Below are 22,835 nucleotides of genomic sequence, written 5' to 3'. Positions count from 1 at the left end.
AGAAATGTGTGTGGGGCCTTACTGGTGTTCATGAATGTGATCTGTGTATATATAAAAAACATAAAAATTAACTTTTCATAAAACTGTCTGAACATTTTATGATGTCAGATGATATTAAATGCTTAATCTTCTGTTCTTATACCTATCTTATTTTTTACTTTTTGTGAATTTTCAGAGGAGAAAAAAAATGTAATAATGGAGTTATCAGAAATGAGGAAACAGCTTCGTAGTGAAGAGCGGCGTCTACAAGGGCGGTTGCTACATATGGACAGTGATGATGAAATTCATATAAGGTAAGTTTTGAATTGTGTTTTTTATTTGTTAATATCTTTTGTGTTCGGGAAAAGGAATCGTACATTAATCAGAGCCTATCCAGTGATTCTACAGTTTTGGAACAGGATTAATTGATCTTTATTGTAAAGTCACATTTATTAGAATGAATGGTATGCATGCTTGAGAAAAGTTTTTAACACAGTGTTGGTGAAATTATATGACTGAAATAGCCTTTTCCCCCAAAAGAAATCTAGCTAAACAGTTATATCTTAGTGGAAGCACTCAGTACAACTAATCCAAAGTAATATATGATTTATTGAGCCTGTATTTGTAGTGTGTGGTAGGTTTTCTTTTTCTTTCCTTCTTCTTTTTTTTTTTTTTTTTGATAGGGGCAAAATAGCTCTTTCTTTAACCAATATGCTTTTAGATTCACATTCTTGAATTTTATGATTACATTGCCTTCATAAAACATTTATCCACACCTGTTGAACCCATTCATTGTGAAAATATGGGATATTTAATGAATATTTAACCTAATATAAAACATTTAAATTGAATGTTTTAACTGTCTTTCCCTTCTGCCGATAATATATTTATGGCAGTGATGATGGTGGTGGTTGTGTTGACAGAGATACTGGGATGGGGGAGTTAGAAAGAAGTAGTTCCTTCTTGAAGGAAAACCAGAAATAATAGCCCTAACCTTGAAATGTTTAATAGGATTAGATTTAGTGAAATTTAAGTTTTGGGATTACACCATTCTTCCAGCTCTATCTTAGAATGGATTGTTTGTCTCACCACATAAATCCATGAATGGAAAATAATTGACTCATTTTTTGACCTTATGTACACAAGGCAAATGGGTGCAGAAGTTGCTTTGTAAAAACTGATCTAAGTGGTAGGGAAGTCCACATTAGAAAAGAGGTAGTTGAAACAAGACCAGAAGAAGACATAAACTAGGCAATTAAGAAAACAATCTCTTTACTTTCCCTTTCTTAGTCTTCTATAAAATCAGGCACAGAAATTTAGTCCTTTAGGGGAAAATGATATAGGAATTGAAGACTTCAGAGTTGGAATAATCATTTTAAAGCTATTTTTTGCATTTTACATTAAAAATGTATTTTTTTAAATATTTTCTAGCCAAGTAACTTACTACCAAATATTTCTGATCATTTTTGCCAAAAGGACTCCTGTATTTTTTAAAGCAGTATTCTTCAAACTGCAGATTGTAGTCTATTAGTAGGAAGTAAAGTCAATATAGTGGGTAACTGCCACAGTTTTATTAAAGGGTGTTTATTTTTAAAAAAATTATTTATTTTGGCATAATTTTAAAGAAAAGTTGCAAACATAGTACAGAATTCCCATATGCCCCTCAGTTTTCCTAATTGTTAACATCTTACTAGAATAGAGTTTTCCCAATTGTTAACATCATACTAGAGTATGACTGTCACTAAAAAGCTGATATTGGAACATTACTACTATGTCCCAGACTTTTTGGATTTCTCTAGTTTTTCCGTTAATGTTCTCTTTCTATTCCAGGATGTAATCAATATATACAGTACCATATTACATTTAGTTGTCATGTCTCCTAATCCCCTCTGGTCTGAAACAATTTCTCATTCTTGTTTTCATGACTAACAGTCTAGAGGGGTATTGACTTCTGGAATCCTGTAGAATGTCTCTTAATCTGGGTTTGTCTGAAGTTTATTCATGATTAGACTGGTGTTAAGGGTTTTTGGAAAGAATAGCACAGGGCAGGTGGTCTTCTCATCACATCACATTGCATCGCATCATGGGGGTACATGGCATCTACTTGATATCCCTGGGGATGGGAACCTTTATCATTTGGTTAAAGTAGAATTTGCCAAGTTTCTCTGCTGCAGTTAGTATTCTTAGGACACTAATCAATAAATCTGGCACACTTGCAAGAATGGGTAGGAGGTGGGATTAAGCTCCACCTCCTGGAGAGGGGGTGGGTTATCTATATATATTATTCAGAATTGTAAATGGTAAAATAATAAAATTTAAAATAAAATATAAAAACTATAGGAAAGATTTGTCCCTTCTCTTCCCTTTATTCAATCATTTATTTATATCACTTTTGTTTCATGTATATTTATTTTGTACTTTGAGTTATAATCCATTTTCCATTCTTTGTGGGCACTTCTTTACTTTCTGGTATTATAAGACACTCCAGGATCCTCTTGTACTTCCCCTACCTCAGCCCTAAAATCAGCCATTTCTCCAGGGAGCCATGATTCCTCTTGGAGAATGGTATTTAGAAACCAAGCTCTGGATGCTGGTTGTGCTTGCTGCTACTGGGTGTCATTGCTTCTGGGCAGATGGACAGTGGACAGAGCTAGAGAATTTAATATATGTATGTGTGCTAAGTCATATTAGCATATATCTGTCATTGTTCCCGGGTCTGTCAGTTTGTATATTTGTTCAGTTCCTACTGACATTCATGATTCTAATCCAGTATGTAGTAGGATTTTTACGTAGCATCTTTTTTTTAATTTTTAAATTGTTTAATGTTTATTTTTGTGAGAGAGAGAGAGAGTGCGCGAGAGCGCGTGTGCGCATGAGTGGGGGAGGGGCAGAGAGAGAGAGAGAGGGAGATACAGAATGTGAAGCAGGCTCCAGGCTCTGAGCTGTCAGCATAGAGCCCGACATCAGACTCGAACTCACAAACTGAGATCATGACCTGAAGTCAGGCGCTTAACCCACTGAGCCACCCAGGTGCCCTTATAACATCGTAACCTCTGAGCATGTTCTGGTGAAGTAAACACAGTGAGGAAGTTTTGTGATATAGAATGGCTAGATAATGATGTATTAACCCAAGGTGGTGATTTTCTTTTATAATAGATTAATTACTTCTAAGTAATTGAGAGGTCAGTATAGTTTTTCTGTATTTACTTTTATGATGTTATAACTGTCTTAACTATTGCAGCATTCTGTATTCAGACATGCATATTTAATTCAATATAATAGGTTATTGGCATTTTATTTTCTTTTTTCATTCATAAGTTGAATGCTGTACTCTCTTTTAGCAAACCAATATAAGAAAGAGAAACCAGGCAGCTCTTCAGTTTTCTCATTTGTAAATGGTAATGATAATTTCTACCCCAAGATACTTTAGTGAAGAATAAATAAATGTATGTATTTGAAACTGCCTTGTAAATTCTACGTGCTAACTTAAGTTAGAGAATATATGTTAGAATTGCCATCATTGAGCAAGATTTGGTTAATACATTTACTTTGGTATAATTTTTAACATGTATTGTAGTCAGAGACATCCCAGAGTTGATTCTTTATTCTGATTTTATAAACTGTCACAAAAAGAATCTCTTGTTAATTCACATTATTGAGCTCTTACTATATGTTAGGCACAAAACAAACATTAACTAGCTCACATGCAAAGAAGATTTAACAACCTAATTCCTAACTTAGCATTTTATTTAACTCTTAGCATTAATGGAAACTAGATAGGAGTCAAATTTAATGGCCTCCTGTAAGCCTTTTTACCATTTGTTTTGCATTTTAATGAATCCTGTCACGCTGGGTGGCTCACTATTTAGAGGTCTGTCTCAGCCTTGACAAGATAGTTTTGTGGCCCCAGTGACTCCTCATCCTCACCCTGAAGTGGTATTGCCTGTTGGGATCCAAGCTGTTCCCATCTAGGTGCTTAGAGAAGATTTAGTGAACAAAGAAATGAAGGCAGGAATGGGACCAAGTCTCTGACAGTTGTAGATTAAAGTTCCATTTTCAAAAAGAATACTAAATAATATAGGCCTATCTGGTGCTATGGGAAGCAGCAGGGGATACCTGGTTTTTCTTTTCAGGGCTAAAGACACTGTCCCCCATCCCTGTCCTCTTCTTAGTCACTTCCCCAAAGCCCTAGCAGGAAACTTGCTTACTAAGCCACCTGCTTATTATGTTAACTTCCTAGGTACCACGGGATTAGAGCATTAATTAACTAATTAGGTATTGAATTCCCTGAAAGCCCACTGTAAAATTAGTGTTGGAGACTGTGGGTAGTACCCGTTATATTGGGCAGCATATTAACACCACATTTCTCTGTATAATTTTTATTTTAGGCTGAGGGGAAGATAACATTTTTTAATTACCTAATATGTATCAGATACAATGCTGGGTACATTACAGTGTGTAATTTCACTTAATTAAAAGGAATAGACATCATGTACATCTTACAGATGATAAAATCAGGGTCAGGACTGCCAGTAAATAGCAGAGCTGGTCTTTGAATCTTGGTCTTGCTGACCTTAATGGCTGTGATCTCTCTACTGTGTGGAACATTGTAAGGTAAAGCTAAGTCATTTTACTCTTCTAATAAGGTACTTTGCATCGGAATATCTTGAAAGATTATAGTAACCTTTACTGTATTTTTTAATACAAGAGCTTGAAAAAGCAGATATTAGAGTAAATTTTTATAATATATTGTGATGTCAGATGCCACATTTCTTGTACAGGGAGTTAAATGTGAACTCTAATTTTCTTTTCCTTAAAACACATTTATCAAAATTTGTCATTTATCTGTAGGAAAAGAGAAAAGAATCCCATGGATATATTTGACATGGCTAGACATCGGTTGCAAGCTCCTGTCAGAAGACAGTCACCTAAGGGCTTAGATGCTACTACTTTTCAGAATATTCATGACTTCAATGAGTTGAAAGACAGAGGTGAGTAGAATGCTGCTGTTTTAAAGATACAGCCTGTGTTCTACCCATATTCAAGTATTTATTTGTATCCTTTTTCTAAAGTAGTTTCATTTATAATACATATTTTAAACGATGATGAGTAAACTTCCGTATACTCTAGTTCTTCAGTATCCGAACGAAGCTTTAGTGTATCTCTAACAGCATAGAGCTGTTAAAGCCTGTCAGGAGTGGATTCGATCAGGTAGAATGAGAAGAGTGTCAGTAATGAAGGGTGGACAGAGCAAGATGAGCTGAGGAAAGAAACTGGGAAGAAACAGCCAGAGTGACTGGAGGAAAAGCAGGAGAATGTGGTATCCTGAAAGCTAAAGTGAAGAGTGTGTCAAGGAGAAGGGATCATGTAAGATGAATATTGCAAAGTGTCAGTTGGATGAGATGTCACTGGTGACCTCAATTAGATCTTTTTTGGTGAAATTACGGCATCAGAAACCAATTAACTTCGCAATTAGGATTGACTAGGAGGCAAAGTGTTGAAGGCAACCCTTGGAGGAAGTTTGGCTAGGAAGGGGAGGAGCAAAGGGTCCAGGTCTGGGGAACTTGTTAGGATGCTAATGTGAAGGGCTGTTACTGGGGAAGAGGTGTGAGATACAGAAGAGAGAGAGAATGATGAGAGCAGGGTCCCTGAGGAGGCAGGAGGAAATAGAGGATTTTTGAAGGAAGAAAGTAGAGAATATTTGATAAAGCACTTAGAAGGAGGAGAGAAAGCTTAGTAGGGAAATAGATTGCCAAGATACACAGTGGCCTGGGAGATGGAAAATGTGTAGAGAAGCCAAAATGTGTGTTATATGTGACTTTCCTTTTGGACCATTTAATAGAGCAGGTATTGGAGTCAAGGGGGCAGAGATGGATGTGTGATCATATGATCTATACCAGAATTTAACTTTTCTTCTTTTTACTTTTTTGTAAATGTTTGTTTATTTGTGAGAGACAGAGAGAGCCAAGCGAGCATGAGTGGGGGAGGGGCAGAGAGAGAGGGTCTTCATTTTAAGAGTAAGAGCTATTATTGAGAGTTTTGAAAATACAGATAAAGAAAGAGGGAAAAATCACCTTACTCAAACCACCTAAATATAAACACCATTCTTATTTCAAGTCTTCTTTCTGAGCCTAATTAAAGCAAAAAGGGTAAAAATAAGATCTAAGTGTTAATTTTTCCTTTTGTTTTTCATTTATACTTAGAAGTGTCATCATTTACATATACTGTAGCTTTTTAATTCTACTATTTGTTGATAATTTACTGTATGCAGGAATTGTATGAAGCCCAGTGGGTCTCGGGGCACCTTGGTGCCTGTCAGTGGAGTATCCAACTTTTGCTCAGGTCATGATCTCACGGTTCATGGGTTAGAGCCCCAGCACAGAACCTGCTTTGGATTCTATGTCTCCCTCTCTTTCTGCCCCTCCTCTGCTTACATGTAGGTAAGCTCTCTCTCTCTCTCTCAAAAATAAACATTAAAAAAAATTATTGGTGTGCCTGGGTGTTTCAGTCAGTTAAGTGTCTTACTTAGGCTCAGGTCATGATCTCACTGTTGGAGAGTTCAAGCCCTGCATCAGGCTCTGTGCTGACAGCTCAGAGTCTGGAGCCTGCTTCAGATTCTGTGTCCCCCTCTCTTTCTGCCCCTCCACCTGCTTGTGCTCTCTCTCTGTCTCTCAAAAAAATAAATGTTTGGAAAAAAACAAGCCAGTGCATCTCAAGAATTTGGTCAGGGGATGTGTGAGGTCAAAACTGTTTTTATTCAGGGCACATGGGTGGCTCAGTTAAGTGTCCAACTTCGGCTCAGGTCATGATCTCACGGCTCATGAATTCACGCCTTGTGTTGAGCTCTGTGCTGACAGCTCGGAGCCTGGAACCTGCTTCAGATTCTGTCTCCCTCTCTCTGCCCCTCCGCCACTTGCTCTCTGTCTCTCTCTCTCTCTCTCTCAAATATAAATAAACATTAAAAAAAACCTTTTTATTATAAATTAAGACATTATTTGTCTTTTTTATTTTTATTCTCACGTGTGTATGTATACAGGTTTTCTGGAGGTTACACAGCATCTGATAACTTCATTGCTCTGATGCTAATACTACAGTGTGTTTGTGTGTTCTTATTTAAAAAATTTTTTTTTTAGTTTAATTTCTAATAAAGTTTGTGTATGTGAGAGACTTAGATAAAAGCTCTTAGGGGTCCTCAAAGATCATGAGATCATGAGAACAAAAAAGGTTTACACCACAAATTGAGCCACTCATTTTCCCTATGTTATTTCCACATTGAGTCCTTGTTCATCATGTGACTCAGTTGTTGATATCTCTTGTTTTTACAGAGAGGAAACAGAGTCTGAAAGTGGCAAAAGTCAGGGTCTATCCAATCCAAGTTCATGTGTCCAGTCTCTTCTGTTAACTTTGTCCTTAATCATTTTCTAATTCTTAGGTATTCAACATAGTTCCCATTTTTTATGTTATACTATTACATTATTTTGATAATTTTGGTAACTTCTGATCATAAAGCTTTTTATATATTTAGGATCAATTCTTTAAATTCTATCCCAGAAGTGTAATTAGTAGACCAAAGGGAATAATAGTTTCAGGGCTTTTTAATGTATGTAGTATATTTTTGTTCTCAACATTTAAAAATTAAGGTTTAACATTTTCATTCTGATCAGTTGATATTCTTGAATTGTGGCATAGGGGAATTCTTAGACTGTCATTTCCTCCACTAATGACATCTCTCTCCTAAAGTTCCAGCCAGTCTACATTTGTCTTGCTTTTTGCATGATACTTGCCAGGGTTAAAATTTTAATTGGCCAGTAACATATATTTTCATTTCTTCAGTATATTTTAGGGATTGCCTGTGATTACAGTGTTTCATGGCTGCCTGAGTTATAGCCTTGTGACTGACTGCTTGGACATAGTTGCCTAGCTATGTGTTTGGGGTGGGGGGTATCTTCGGGAGTGGGATGGTAGGAGAATGCCTAATAAGTTAGTGCTTGTTCTGGTGAGGGTTTCCTTATAATGTTGGTAAGTTTGTGAAAGGGCATCTATTTAAAGAATATTAATTTCATGTTCTTTAGTTTTATGATAATTTTAGTATCTTTTGACTTTAGTGAAATTTTATTATTTATATTCTTTGATTTTGAAATTAGGTTATTCATATGTTTATAGTGAAGTTTAATAAAATTTCCTTTGGAAACAAGATTGAGCTGAGCTGTATATTTTTGTACTAGATTCAGAAACACGAATTGATCTGAAATTTATGTACCCGGATCCTCCAAGAGATCACCACACCTTAGAGATTCAGCAGCAAGCCCTGCTAAGAGAACAGCAGAAGAAACTGAATAGAATAAAGATGCAGGAAGGTGCTGAAGGTAAGAAATAATCATTACTATCTCAAATAGTATCAGTGAGTTGTTTTTTGTTGTTGTTATTGGCTTTTTTCTCTCTCTGGTATTGATTTCAGTTCCAGGCAATTTCCCTCCACTGGCGGCTCTATGCTCACATGGCTCTTGTGGCGTATAGTCCCAGAAAAATACAGGTCCCAGGGAGGGCTCTGATTGGTGTGGCTGAGGTATGTTATCCATGTATGAGAAGGGCCCAGCCATTCACTGTAATGAGGAAGATTGAGCACCTTGGCTAGGTCAGGTGACATCTGCAGCAAGAAGTAGGAACCAAGGGAAGGAATGCTGGGGCATTTCTTTATCATGCGTGTCTGCCAGGTTTTGATACGACATAAAGTTTGTACAGCACTAGACTGGGCTGTGAACATGTTTTTGTATAATCAGCCAGTCAGCAGATACTTACTAAGTGACTACCGTAAGCACAAATACACATATCCAGCGGATGTGGTGATGAAGGAAATAATGCTACTGCTCTCTAGGAGCTTATACTTTGGGGGAGACATTAGCTGCTAAATAAGCATTAAGTGTGATGAATGCTGCAAAGGAGAAATCTAGGATCCCTTGGGAGTGTGGAACTAGGGGTGGGGGAGCATCTGGTAGCAGAGTGGAGCAGCTGCCTCAGTATCTGTGCTCCCTGTTGATCCAGTGACCCTCACACATATTTCACCAGCTTTGCCAGCCTTCAGGCCACTGAGAGTGGCCATAGAAAATGAGTTGTACAAACGCAATAGTCTGGTAACAAGAATGAGAAGACATGGTCCTACCAGTTATTTTTAGGAAAATTTAAGACCCTAACTTGGCAGGTTGATCTGGCCTGCAGGATCTGAGGAACCTTTTTTTGACCATGAGACAGTATCACAGGAGTAAGGGGTATACCACTCTAGGTCTAGGTCAAGACTTTGATAAAGATTGATATAGGGAAAGTCTTTCCTCTATCTTGTACAGAATTTTTCACAATGGTCTCATAAATCACCCTCTGACGGCAGAGTAACTCAAATTCTATGATAAATACTAGGCATGCCATCAGAGAAGAGAAAAGCAAATACATTGTTCAACATTTACAAGCATTTTGGTGGAATTTTCGCTTAGGAATTCCAGCTGATGATCTGATCTGGTGTGATCTTGGCAAATTAGGCTGATTAACCCAAAAATAGTCCCCAGGTAGATTCAGATGTGTTTTTGCGCTGTGGCTATCCATTTTCCATAGCAACGATCTGCCACCTTCCAACAAACAGTATGATGACTTAATTCATAAAAATATGGTTTAACTATAAAACAGTCACAAACATGGCATAAAATATTCTAAGAGCCTGGGTGGCTCAGTTGGTTAAGTATCTGATTCTTGGATTTTCGGGTCAGGTCATGATCTCATGGTTTGTGAGGGCAAGCCCTGCGCCGGGCTCCGTACTGATAGCATGGGGCCTGCTTGGTAATCTCTCTTTCTCCCTCTCTCTTTCTCTGCCCCTACCCTGCTCTCTCCCTCTCTTTCTCAAAATAAATATTAAAAAAAAAATTCTAAGAAGGAATACAGGCTGTCATTCATTGGTAGAGTATTTATTCCCAATGGCAGTTTCTAAAGGACAAAATGCACTATTCAGAGGAACACATAGGAACACTGGTCACATCAAAGAGGGACCTTTGGTATACATGATCCAGAATATTCGCCCCTGGAACCAGATACCTAGAGCTGAACTAGCCTCCTTCAGTTCATGTGAGGGGCCTGTGTTTAACTCCACTCAGCAAATTTCTACACAGATTGTGGAAGTATGAAAGAAGATGGTGAAGAATTCTGCATTATTTTCTCTTTCTGTAGGCATCAGTTTCAAGTTCACAGTGATTTTACTGCTTCTATTCATTAATGTGAATGGAAGAATTTTATTCAATTAAAATGGATGCTTAGTTATATTTATTAATAAGTAATATCTTAACATTGTAAAATGTGATAGTTGAAAAAGAATTTCTAATAGAGCACTAGCTAGTTACAAAAGATATTCTAAAAAAATTTTTTTAATTTTATTTCAGAAAATCTGTTTTTAATGTTCATATATTTTTGAGAGAGAGAGAGCATGCTAGCTGGGGAAGGGCAGAGAGAGACAGAATCTGAAGCAGGCTCCAGGCTCCGAGCTGTCAGCACAGAGTCTGACGCAGGGCCCGAACTCATGCCAAGATGTGAGATAATGACCTGAGCTCAAGTCAGATGCTCAACTAACTGAGCCACCCAGGTACCCCTAAAAGTTTTTATTTTAAAATGTTTTCTAACTTTTTTTCTCCATTAACTGTAGTTGACTTGGATGCTATCCCAAGTGCTAAAGTACGGGACCACAGAATGGTAAGAAACCACTTATTTTTTTACCACAATTTTTCAGGTTAGTTTTTGGGGGATAAAAAATTTTTAGAAATATGGTGAGTAATCCAGTTTTGAATATTGAATTAAGAAAGAATTTAAATATTGTCTCATCCATGTAGTGGGTAGTAGAGATATATTAGTATAATACATAGAAAATATATTGTTATACAAAGTATATTGTGGCATTGGATCTAGGCTCTTCAAGTTGGTCTGTTTTTAATTGTGTGACTTCAGGCAAGATATTTAATCTTTCTGTGCCTTAGCTTCCTGATCTGTAAAATAGGATAGTATTACCTCTGAGGGTGGCTATAAGTAAATTATTTGCAAGGCACTTAGAGATAGGCCTGTCACGTAATTTCTATATAAATGTTGATTAAATAAATGAAAAATAGTTTGGGTTGTTGTGGGGATTAAGTGAGATAATGTATTAAAAAAGCCTTTAGCATAGAGCCTGGCCCATAATAAGTGCAGCGTGTTTGCTGTCAGTATGAGCAGCAGTGGAAGTAGGAGTTTATTATATAAATATTGGTGAGGCCTATTAAGAAAGAAAGCAAGGTAAGGGTGTTACTCTTACCGTGAGGAGGTGAAATCTGTGCAGAGACTGAATAAAGGGAAGGAATGAGGGGCCCCTGGGCAGCTCAGTTTGTTAAGCATCTGACTCTGGATTGTGGCTCAGGTTCCTGAGATCAAGCCCTGCATTGGGCTCTGTGCTGACAGTGTGGAGCCTGCTTGGGATCCTCTTTCTCCCTCTCTCTCTCTCTCTGCCCCTCATGCATGTGTGTACATGTATTCTCTCTCTCAAGTAAACACTTAAGAGAAGGGATGAGCTGCTTTCATGCAACAAATATGTATTGAATACTTACTGTGGAGCAGATAGACGGTGCTAGGTGCTGGGGGTAGGAATGAAGAAAAATCCCTGCCCTCTGAGGGCTAGCTTTCTGTTAAGAGGGAGAGACAATAAATAAATATATAGTATGTTAGATTGTGGGGCTCTGGAGAAAATAATAGCCTGGAAAGGTGCTGGGTGTCCTGGGGTAAGAGAGTTTACAATGTTGGGGGGCACCTGGGTGGCTCAGTTAGGTGTCCAACTTTGGCTCAGGTCATGATCTCGTGGTTCATGAGTTCAAGCTCCATGTCAGGCTCTGTGCCGACAGCTCGGAGGCTGGAGTCTGCTTCAAATTCTGTGTCTCCCTCTCTCTCTGCCCCTCCCCTGCTCACGTTCTCTCTCTCGTCTCTCTCTCTCTAGTCTCTCTCAAAAATAAATAAAACATTAAAATAAAAAGAGGGTTTATAATGTGAAATACAGTGGGCATGAAAGGCCTCATGGAGGAGGTAATATTCAAATAAGGACATCAAGGAGGTGGCTGTGTGAATTAGCAGGGGACACATCTGGAGGAAGCAGCTTCTAGGCAGTGGCCCTGGGCAAGAGTAGGCTTGGTGCATACAGGAAGCAGTGACCAGGCGGGGGAGGCTGGAAAACCATGAGCAGAGTGGGTAGAGAGGTGATGGGCTGGACTGCAGAGCCTCCAAACCCATCACAGGGTTTTGCCTTTTACATTGTGCACGTGTTGAGAAGCTTCCAGAGTTTTAGAGCAGAGTAGTGACACATGGCTACTGCTATAATCTAAGTGATTTAGCCTGGGGTAGGAGTAGTGGAAGTGGTCAGAAGTGGCCGAATTTATGTATGTATGTATGTATGTTTATTTAGAGAGAGCGCGCATGCATGCAGAGGAGGAGCAGAGAGGGAAAGAGAGAGAATCCTAAGCAGTCTCCTTGCTGTTAGTGCAGAGGCTGACGCGGGGTTCCAGCTTACAAACCGTGAGATCATGACCTGAGCTGAAATTAAGAGTTGGACACTTAACCAACTGAGCCATCCAGGCACCACAGAAGTGTTTGGATTTATTTTGAAAGGAGACCTGAAAGGATTTTGACATATTGGTTGTAGAGTATGGGGAATCAAAGGTGGAGTCAAGGGTTCTGGTTGGGAGTTGACGTTTATAGCAGTAGGAAAGCAGAGGAAACACATTTGTGGGGGGAGAGATTTAGGAACTTAGTTTTAGACATGGTAAGTTTTGAGATGCCTATTAGACAAACAGTTGGAACTGGCAAGTAGCAGACAGATAAGTTCAGGGGAAAAGATTGGGGTTGGAAAGAAATTTAATCTTCATACACATGAATGGCAGAAACAGTATTGCCCCCATTTTCAGATTATAAAGATAAGGCTCAGGTAGGCTGTTTTAGTAGCCCAGGGTTCCAGTTGGTAGCTGTTGGTACTTAGTTTTGAACTGATAATGCTGTTGCTAATAGCTACCATTTACAGCGTGACCACTGCTTACCTGTTCCAGATACTTGACATTTATTTCTCTAAAGTTCACAACAAGGTGTGCTTATCCCTATTTGACATATGAGGAAACTGCTAGCACATGGCCACGCAGTCAGTAAGCTGCAAAGCCCAGATCTGAAACCAAGGTGGTCTCGAGCTCCTCTTTGTCCCCGTACCACACCTATTCTGAAGATTCTGTAGGTCGGTAGGTTTCTCTGTGTGTGGCAGCCACCTTTCTCAGTGAAAAGATATCGAAATTTAACAGCTGGGATTTTGATTAAAATCCTGGATTAGTGGGGCACCTGGGTGGCTCAGTCAGTTAAGCGGCCGACTTCAGCTCAGATCATGAACTTGCAGTCCATGAGTTTGAGCCCCACGTCAGGCTCTGTGCTGCTAGCTCAGAGCCCGGAGCCTGCTTTGGATTCTGTGTCTCCCCCTCTCTCTGCTCCTCCCCGCTCATGCTCTCTCTCTCAGAAATAAAGAAATTAAAAAAAAAATTATAAAAAACCCTGGATTAGTAACACTGTATTTTGCTGAGTAGAAACTTAGCATAAGCCAACAGTTTATCATGGCTGTTACCAAAAAGCTAATAAATTTTGGGCTCCTCATCTTCCTAGAAACTGGATTATATAGGAAACACAAATGAAAGTGGGGCAGGTTGTCATGGAGAAGATAGAGCTTGGGTGGACTTGGATCACTTTTCAGTTATGTGAAGGACTGTGATGAAGAACAGAGAGGTGTGGCGATAAGTATGCCATGCTAGGGACACCTGCTCCAGACCATTTGCTAAATATTAGATGCTGTTATTTTCATGCTAAAAAGCAAAAGCAGAATCAGTAGGTGTTAAAAAGGAAAGTTAAATGCAGTATATGGAAGAATTGAGTGAAAGAGAAGAACTTTGTGATAATCAATGCTGTGTATCAGTGGAATGTATTTAGAAATTAATGGATAATAGCTCTTTGGTGGTACATTCTAGCACATCCTAAAAATCTGGTGGGGAGGTGGTGTCAGGTGACTTTAGGCTCCTTCTAGCATCTAAGGTGATATTATTCTCTGTATATAAATCTGTTAATCCCTTATTTGAGAGCTCATTACAAGCCCAGTCATAGTGTTATTTTGTTTCCTACTCTTCTGTTCTCTCTACATCTGTGCTATACCTGTGTGACAACTGCTGTCACACAGGGCTTTCCTTGTCTGGGGCGTGCTCCTCTCTGTCCCCCATGGCACTGTGATCCACTCCACAACAGAAAGTCTTACTCATCTTTGTTCCTGGCATGGAGGAAATAGTGCACTACACAGATTTATTGAAAGAATGAGGGAGTCTTGGCGGTGTTTAAAGACCTTTTAATTGTGAACCTCAGTAGACGCCCCCTTTCCTGGGGTAGACCTCTGGGTGGCTCAGTCGGTTAAGCATCCAGCTGTCAATTTTGGCTTGATTCTTGATCTGGATTCTCTTTCCCCCTCTCCCCAACTCATGTGCATGCTCAATCTCTCAAAAATAAATAAACTTAAAAAAAATTATAAAAAAGGGCCTTTCTTGTATTTGGGGGGCATTGGAATGTGGTGTAGGAAGGAAGCAGCCATCCTTTTTTGCTAATTTTGGGAACAGTGTGGAGACATGTGCCTCTTGGTACAAGTTTGTTATTTTTCCATACAATACTAATAAAAGTTGTTAATGTATGATTCTTTTAGCTTAGAGAGCACACTGATGATTTTTTGAAAACTTCATTACTGGAATCTGATAGTGCTTTTATTGGTGAGTATATTTATTTTACGGATCTAGTTATTTAAATCTTAAACATTATATTTAAGTACTTTTTTCCATATTTACAAAATCACTACTCTTTGTTTTCCAAGGTGGTAAAAAGTGAATATTCTGTTTTACTAACTTAATAATTATCAAATTAATCTTAAAAACTCTAATCTTCAGAACTTTATAACTAAAATGAACTTTAGAAGTCATAGAAATGGTTCTCACAAATCCCTGTACATGAATTTTCATAACAGCTTTACTTCTAATAGCCAAAGCTGGACTCAGCTCAGATTTCCTTCAACAGGTGAGTAGTTAAACTGCAGTACCTCCATACTGTGGACTGCTACTAAGAGATCAGTATCAAGTGTATTTTATCAGTATCAATATCCTGGGTGTGAGACTATTGCTCTTGTTTTGTAACACAGTACCACTGGGAGGAACTGGGCAAAGTGTATAAAGGACCTCTACCATTTCTTAATACTGTATGTGAATCTTTCAATTTTAAAAAGTCCTAAGAATATATACTTAGTATTTTTTTAAGTTTGTTTTGTTTTATGAAAACAACTATAAAACTCTTAATGAAATAAAATAGAAATATCTATTTCATGGATTGGGAAACTCAGTATGGTTTAAGACCGTGGTTCTTCCCAACTTGATCTACAAATTCAGTGCAATCCCAATCAAAATTTATGGATATCAACAAACTGATTCTAAAGTTTGTATGGAGGGGCAAAAGACCCAGAATAGCCAGCACCATATGGAAAGAGGACAAAGATGAGGACTGACACTACCTGACCTCAAGACTTACTATAAAGTTACAGTAATCAAGATGGGATGGTATTGGTAAAAGAATATACAGATAGATCATTTGAACGGAATAGAGTCTAGAAATAGACCCAAACAAGTATAGTCAACTGAAAAGAGCAAAGGTAGTTGCAATGGATAAAAGATGGTCTTTTCAATAAATGCTGCAGAACAACTGGACATCTACATGCAAAAAAATGAATCTAGACACAGACCTTACACCCTTCACAAAAATCAACTCAAAATGGACCATAGACCCAAATGTAAAATGTAAAGTTATAAAACTCCTAGAAGATAGTAGAGGAGAAAACCTAGAAGAACTTGGGTATAGTGATGACTTTTAGATACAACACCAGGCATAAGCCATGAGAGAGAGAAATTGGATAAACTAGACTTCATTAAATACTAATGCTCTGTGAAAGACCATCGCAAGAGAATGAGAAGACAAGCCCAGACTAGGAGAAAATACTTGGCAAAAGACTTATCTGATAAAGGACTGTTAGCCAAAATGTACAAAGAATTCTGAAAACTCAACAATAAGAAAGAATTAAAAGATGGGTGAAAGATACAAACAGACATTTCACTAAAGACTTACAGATGCCAAATAGGCCCTTGAAAATATGTCTTTAGGGAAATGTAAATTAACGAGATACAACTATTAGAATGGTCAAAATCCACGGGAACTCTCGCTCACAGCTGATGGGAATGTAAAATGGTACAGCCACTTTGGGTGTTTCTTAGGAAACCAAACATACTCCTTACCTTTCAATGCAGCACTTATATTCCTTAGTATTTACCCAAAGGAGTTGAAACTTGTGGCCATACAAAAATCCTCACCAAGATACTTACAGGAGTTTTATCAGTAATTGCCAAGACCAGGAAGCAAACAAGATGGCTTTCAGAAGGTAAATGGATAAATATACTCTGGTACGTCCAGACAATGCAATATTAGTGCTAAAAAGGAATGTGTTATGAAACCATGGAAAGACAGAGGATCCTTGAATGCTTACCAGTGAAAAAAGCCAATCTGAATAGGCTACATACTGTATGATTCCAACTATATGACCATCTGGAAAATACAAAACTATGGAGGCAGTAAAGGAATCAACAGTTGCCAAGGGTTACAGTAGAGGGAGGAGTGAATAGGTGGTACACCGAAGAGTTTTAGGGCAATGAAGCTGTTCTGTAGGATACTGTCATTGTGGATATAGGTCAAAACCTATGTAATGTACAACACCAAGAGTGAAGCCTAATGTAAATTCTGGATATTGGGTGATAATGTATCAGTGCAGGCTCATTGATTTCAACAAATATACCATTCTGGTGGAGGTTGTTGATAGGTAAGCTATGTGTGTGTGGACAGGGGTATATAGGAATTCTCTATTTTCTACTCCATTTTACTGAACTTAAAGTTCTTGTAAAAAAAAATAGTATATATATTTTAAATACAGCAAATGAATTAGTGGTGGGGTATATATAGAAGTCAGAAAACTTTATTTTTTTTTTATCAAAATTTTTTTAATGTTTATTTTTGAGAGAGAGAGACAGAGTGTGAGTGAGGGAAGAACCGGGGATGGGGTGGGGGGGAGGGACACAGAATCTGAAGCAGGTTCCAGGCTCTGAGCTGTCAGCACAGAGCCCAATGTGGGGCTCGAACTCATGATCCATGAGATCATGACCTGAGCTGAAGTTGGATGCTCATCTGACTGTGCCACCCAGGTGCCCCGAAGTCAGAAAACTTTATTTTTGGAGTTTTAGAAAACCACATCTTATTAAATAAAATGTAGCTATTGCTGCCTTAAAAAAAGAGCAACAACAACAACAACAACAACAAAAAACCCAGTACATTTTAAATATCAGAAATTTGAGTATCACTTATAGGGATAAATGATAGTATCGTATCAATGTTAAATTTCCTGAATGTGATAGTGGAATTGTAGGCTTAATGTAGGAGACAGTCCTTGTTCTTAGTATGTGCTCAAGTATGTGGGGATGAAGTGTCATTATACCTGCAACTTACTGGTTCAGCAAAAACCAGCAACAACACCCTCCCCCCTCAAATAGAAATGAGGAAAAATAAGAAATGGTGATTTTAGGTATTTGTTTTATTATATTTACAACTTTCCTTCAGGTTTTAATTTTTTTTTTTTTTAATAAGGAGTTGGGGAAAAAATTCTAAATGTTATAAGCTATTTACCTCCATGGTCACTAGAAAGACTGTAATTAAAAATACAATACCAAGTGTTGGTGAGGATATGAAGAAACTAGAACCTTCTTACTATGTGAAATGGTAGAACCACTTCTGAAAATGGTTTGGCAGTTACTCAGAATGCTAAACATTAAGTTCCATGTAATATCCAGCACTTAACTCCTAGGAATATACCCCCAAAGAAATGAAAATGTATGGCCACAAAGACACGCACATGAATGTTCATAGCATTAATAATCACCAACTAGAAACAGTTCAAATGTCTATCAGCTGGTAAATGCATAGATAAAATGTGACGTATCCATATGATGGAGCAGTTATTCAGCAAGGATGAATTGATACATGGTACAATGTAGAAGAACCTCAAACACATTATGCTAAGTGGAAGACACAAAATATTACATTGTATAATTCCATTTATATGGAATCTCAGGAAAGGTAAATCTCCTGAGATTGAAAGCAGATTAATGTTTACACGGGGCTGGGCAGGTGGGAGTTGTGATTGCCTGCAAGCAAAGGGAACTTTTTTGAGGTGACAGCCATGTTCTAAAACTGGGTGGTAGTGATGACTGCACAATTCTAGAAAAGTTATTGAACTATGTACATTTATGGTAGCTGAATTTTATTATATGTAAATAATATCTTAAAGCTATTAAAAAAAGAGAGTCTTGGTTTAGCTCTGAGTAAAAAGATGTGAAATGGTGCATGTTTAAGACTTCTTTCTGTGTGGTCCTCCTAGGTGCTTATGGTGAAACATATCCTGCCATTGAAGATGACCCCCTCCCTCCACAGTCACAGCTGCCCTCTGCAAGGGAGCGCAGGAGGAACAAATTGAAAGGACTGGACTTTGTATGTATGAAATGTCTTTCATTTTTTTCCCTTTTCAGTTTAGGAGTGAGACATGTGGTCCAGTAAAGAATGAGCACTTGTTCTGGAAGAGATAGCCCTAGGTCTGTATGTAGGCTTTACCATCAAATAGTTGGCTGACCTTAGGCAGGTCACTGAACTCTGGTACCTTGGCTTCTTTGAGGTAGTATTTTTCTGTCTCTTCGTGCGAATACAAGTCTAGTAGTGCTGGCACAGAATGTTCAGTAATGTTCATTCCACACCCTAATCTTCCTCTTTCTCCTTTGCGGAGATTTCAGAGAATGTACAAGAAGCAACTGATAAACATTTATTGAAAAATCTGCTGTATCTTTTTAGGCATGTACTGTATAGGTTTCTTCTATTTTGGTCAGATAACTTGCCCAAGGTCACATTAGACAGGAAGACTGATATTCAGCCCATATTCTTCTCATAGGATGTTTGTAAATGTTTTTACAGTGTAGCTAGTAAAAAGCCTTTGTGACATTGTTGAGATATGTACTTTGTTGAGTAGACAACTTTGGGCAGTTTCTTAAATTTGTTTCCCCAGCAACCGTTAATTTACTTTCTGTTTCTATAGAGTTGCCTTTTCTGGATACACAGAAATGAGATACGGTCATTTGTGACTGACTTCTTTTTTCTTTGAAGTTTCAGCATGTCAGTACTTGCCTCCTTTTTATTGTTGAATACTTCTTTGTATGGATATTCCATTTTTTTTCATTTATTCAACATTTGATGGACATTTGTGTTTTTTCCATTTTTTGTCTGTTAGGAATACTGCTTTTAAAAAATTTGTGTTCAGTTTTTAAAAAAAATTTTTAAGCTTATTTAGAAAGAGAGCGAGCGAGCAAACAGGGGAGGGGCAAAGAGAGAGAAACCAAAACAGGCTCCACGCGGTTAGCACAGAGCCCAACATGGGGCTTGAACCCACGAACTGTGAGATAATGACCTGAGCCGAAAGCAAGTCAGACACTCACTTGACTGAGCCACTCAGGTGCCCCATGTGTACACGTTTTTTAATGCTTTTGTATTCTGTTGCATAAACACCTAGGAATTGAATTGTTGGGTTATAGAGTTCACTGTGGCCAACATTTTGAGGAACTGCCAGACTGTTTTCCAAAGTGGCTATACCATTTTATACTCCTAGCAGCAGTATATGAAGGGAAGCCAGGTGTTCGGTATCACGGCCACCACTTGTTACTGTCTCTTTTATTATAGTCATCCTAGTGAGTGTGATGAAGCAATATATCATTGTGGGTTTGATTTGTATTTCCCTAAGATGTTCAGTATATTTTCATGTGCTTCTTAGCCATTGGTGTATCTTTGAAAATATGTCTATGCAAATCCTTTGTCTATTTTCTAATCAGGTTGTCTGTTGTTTTGTAAGTTCTTTATATGTCTAGACACAAGTCCTTTACTAGATATATGATCTGCAGATTTTTCTTTAATTTTGTGGCTTTTTTTTACTTTCTTGATGGTGTCTATTAAAATAGAGAAGCTTTTAATCTTGACGAGGTCCAATTTAGCAGTCTTCTATTGCTTGTACTTTTGGTATTTTATCTAAGAAACCATTACCTAACCCAGTTATCATGAAAATTACTTCTGTGTTTTCTTCTAAGGAATTTTACAGCTTTTGCATTTTTTTTTTTTTTAATTTATTTACTTTGAGAGAGACAGAGACAGTGTGAGTGAGGGAGGGGCAAAGAGAGAGGGAGAGATCAAATCCCAAGCAGACTCAGCACTACCAGCACAGAGCCCGATATGGGGCTCGAAACCAAGAGCCAGATGCTTAAACCTACTGAGCCACCCAGGCATCCCTATAGCTTTTGCTCTTAAATTTAAGTCAGTGATCCACTCTGTGTTAACTTTTGCAATTGATGTGAGGTTTGGATTCCAAATTCACTTTTTTGTATGTGAACAATCCAGTTGTTCCAATATTTGTTGGCTCTTTTCTCCATAAAGGTAAAGGTTTATTCCCAGAACTCTCATATCTATTCCATTGATCTGTAGGTCTGTCTTTATGCCATTACCACTGTGTCTTGATTACTGTAGCTCAACTGATTCTTACCCTGTTACTTCAATTTTTACCTTTTGGGTCTTACAATTCCCCGCTTTCACCCCAGCCGGATGGCATTTAAATATAATCACAAATGCTATACCTTCATCTGAGCCTGCATGAATATAAAAACCAGGAGTTAGAATATAAATGCTACAGATTTACATTTGTTTTATTTTGTTCATCACACTGTACACTTATTAGGGGCAAGAGTATTTTTAGATTCACTGATTTATTAACATTTTATGTTAACTAATGATTGTTTCTGAAATTCTATTTTCTAATTACAGGATAATGGTCATCCTAATGTACCGCCAGATGGTCTCTCTTTGAAATCTGTGTCCAGTATAAATATCGATCAGCTTAGAACGAGAAATGAAGAACGGATGCGAAGACTGAATGAATTTCAGAATAAACCGATTAATACAGGTAAATGGCCAAGCTTAATAGACTATATACATAGCACATTCTGTAAGAACTGAAACCTGTTTCCGTGGGAGTTTTCACTGATGGCTGGGGTCAGGGGATAGAGGAAGGAATTCTGAAACCTCTTTGAATTGTAAGGACTAGAACCACAGATACCATCCAGGAAAACCTCGAGTTAGGATCAATTTTGCATCAGATTCTTTCTACCAGAGAGGGTACTTTTTTTTTTTTTTAGTGGATTCTAAACAGATGAAGTTTTTACTAAATGTATCTAGGCTTTGCTTTCACCAGGGAAAATGTATTAGTTTCATTATCTCACCTCCCTTATTGAAGTTAGAGATTGTTAGAAATTAACTTCACAATTTTTTTTTTTTTTTTTTACTTTTTTTGCTTGCCTTTTGATGCCATAGAGCAAAATAGCCTCAGGTTAGTATTTCTTTTTAGAAGCCAGTGTTTCCATTAGGAGCTTCACTGTCTCATCGCTTTGGTGATCAGCAGGTTAAAGCGTGTTCACCAAGCACAGGCAGGCAGGATGGTTCCTTACGCAGCTACTGACCTCCCTCTATTAGTTTTAGCAAATAGCAGAGTGGTCTTTTGGGACAATTCCTGTTAGTCTGTAAACCTACATCCAATAATTTTCTAATAGCAATTTTCCTACCTTTAACACTGTATTAATTTAAAACTACACTCCTACAGTTGGCAGCAGTCCAGGTGATATAAATTGATGGAGCCATACTTTTCATATCATACCTGAAAAAACGTGGATCAGTGGGAAAACAATTCTTTTAATGTGTACCGAGGATTACCTATTCCTCAATTTCTTTTAGAACCAGTAAGGAGAATATTTAATAGGAATATATTTAAATAATTGAGAAAATAGAGCATTTGAAGAATCTCTTTCAGAAGGTTTTCAGCTTCTAAACTGTAACATTGTCCTTTCAAACAGGAGCTTTTTGGTGCGATGTGGATTGATTGCTCATTAACTTGCCTGCACATGTCCCTTTGCTGGGCTAATCCTTCACAGACGGGGAGATGTAATTTAAACAGATTTTGACATCACAGAGTAGGAAGACAGATTTTCCTATTATATCTAGTAAGTAAAAATACAGATAAAGAAGTTGAACACATTTAATTAAAGAATGAACCACAAATTAGGGACTTACTGATGGAGAAGACCCCAACCTCCTAGATTAGGTGCAGGAATGTAAATAATTTCATCCCCTGTCTGGTGCTTTCCTTAAAATGACTTTATTTCTTTATAGCATTGTTAAAAGATTCGGAGTTATTTCTAAAACTTTGCTAAATTTAAAGCTTTGTAAGGTTGCTTACACTTCTACCAACACCTTACCTGTCTGGTGCCATCTACTTTGCTATCTTTGGAATTCCTGTGGGTGATGGTACCATGGAGTCAGTCACCTTATTCACTTGGCCGTTTTTTCTTTTTTTCCCCTGACCTCTAAAATGAAGCATCTGGGGGCGCCTGGGTGGTTCAGTTGGTTAAGCGTCCGACTTCGGATCAGGTCATGATCTCACAGTTCCTGAGTTCGAGCCCTACGTTGGGCTCTGTGCTGACAGCTCAGAGCCTGGAGCCTGTTTCAGATTCTGTGTCTGCCTCTCTCTGACCCTCCCCTGTTCATGCTGTCTCTCCCTGTCTCAAAAATAAAACGTTAAAATGAAG

At 38.0% G+C, this 22,835-nt stretch overlaps 1 protein-coding gene across 11 annotated transcripts in view; it reads left to right on the top strand.

The window, feature by feature from the left end:
* Positions 1-22,835, top strand: part of CSPP1 (centrosome and spindle pole associated protein 1) — a 158,689-nt gene that overhangs the window by 135,178 nt on the left and 676 nt on the right. For 8 of the 11 annotated variants that reach the window (XM_053208620.1, XM_053208617.1, XM_027042783.2 and 5 more), the window contains 7 exons: positions 176-293; positions 4,831-4,970; positions 8,205-8,345; positions 10,658-10,704; positions 14,738-14,801; positions 18,551-18,660; positions 21,022-21,160. In XM_053208620.1, the coding sequence (XP_053064595.1) occupies positions 176-293; positions 4,831-4,970; positions 8,205-8,345; positions 10,658-10,704; positions 14,738-14,801; positions 18,551-18,660; positions 21,022-21,160 (759 nt within the window). Of the gene's footprint in view, positions 1-175; positions 294-4,830; positions 4,971-8,204; positions 8,346-8,437; positions 9,276-10,657; positions 10,705-14,737; positions 14,802-18,550; positions 18,661-21,021; positions 21,161-22,103; positions 22,251-22,835 lie in introns of those variants that run through there. The other 3 variants (XR_003415110.2, XR_003415112.2, XM_053208618.1) reach the window with 3 other exon arrangements.

This window comes from Acinonyx jubatus, chromosome F2, assembly GCF_027475565.1.
Source record: "Acinonyx jubatus isolate Ajub_Pintada_27869175 chromosome F2, VMU_Ajub_asm_v1.0, whole genome shotgun sequence".
NCBI classification, from domain to species: domain Eukaryota; kingdom Metazoa; phylum Chordata; class Mammalia; order Carnivora; family Felidae; genus Acinonyx; species Acinonyx jubatus.
Note: the sequence above shows the minus strand (reverse complement) of the source record. Positions and strands in the feature narration are given on the sequence as shown.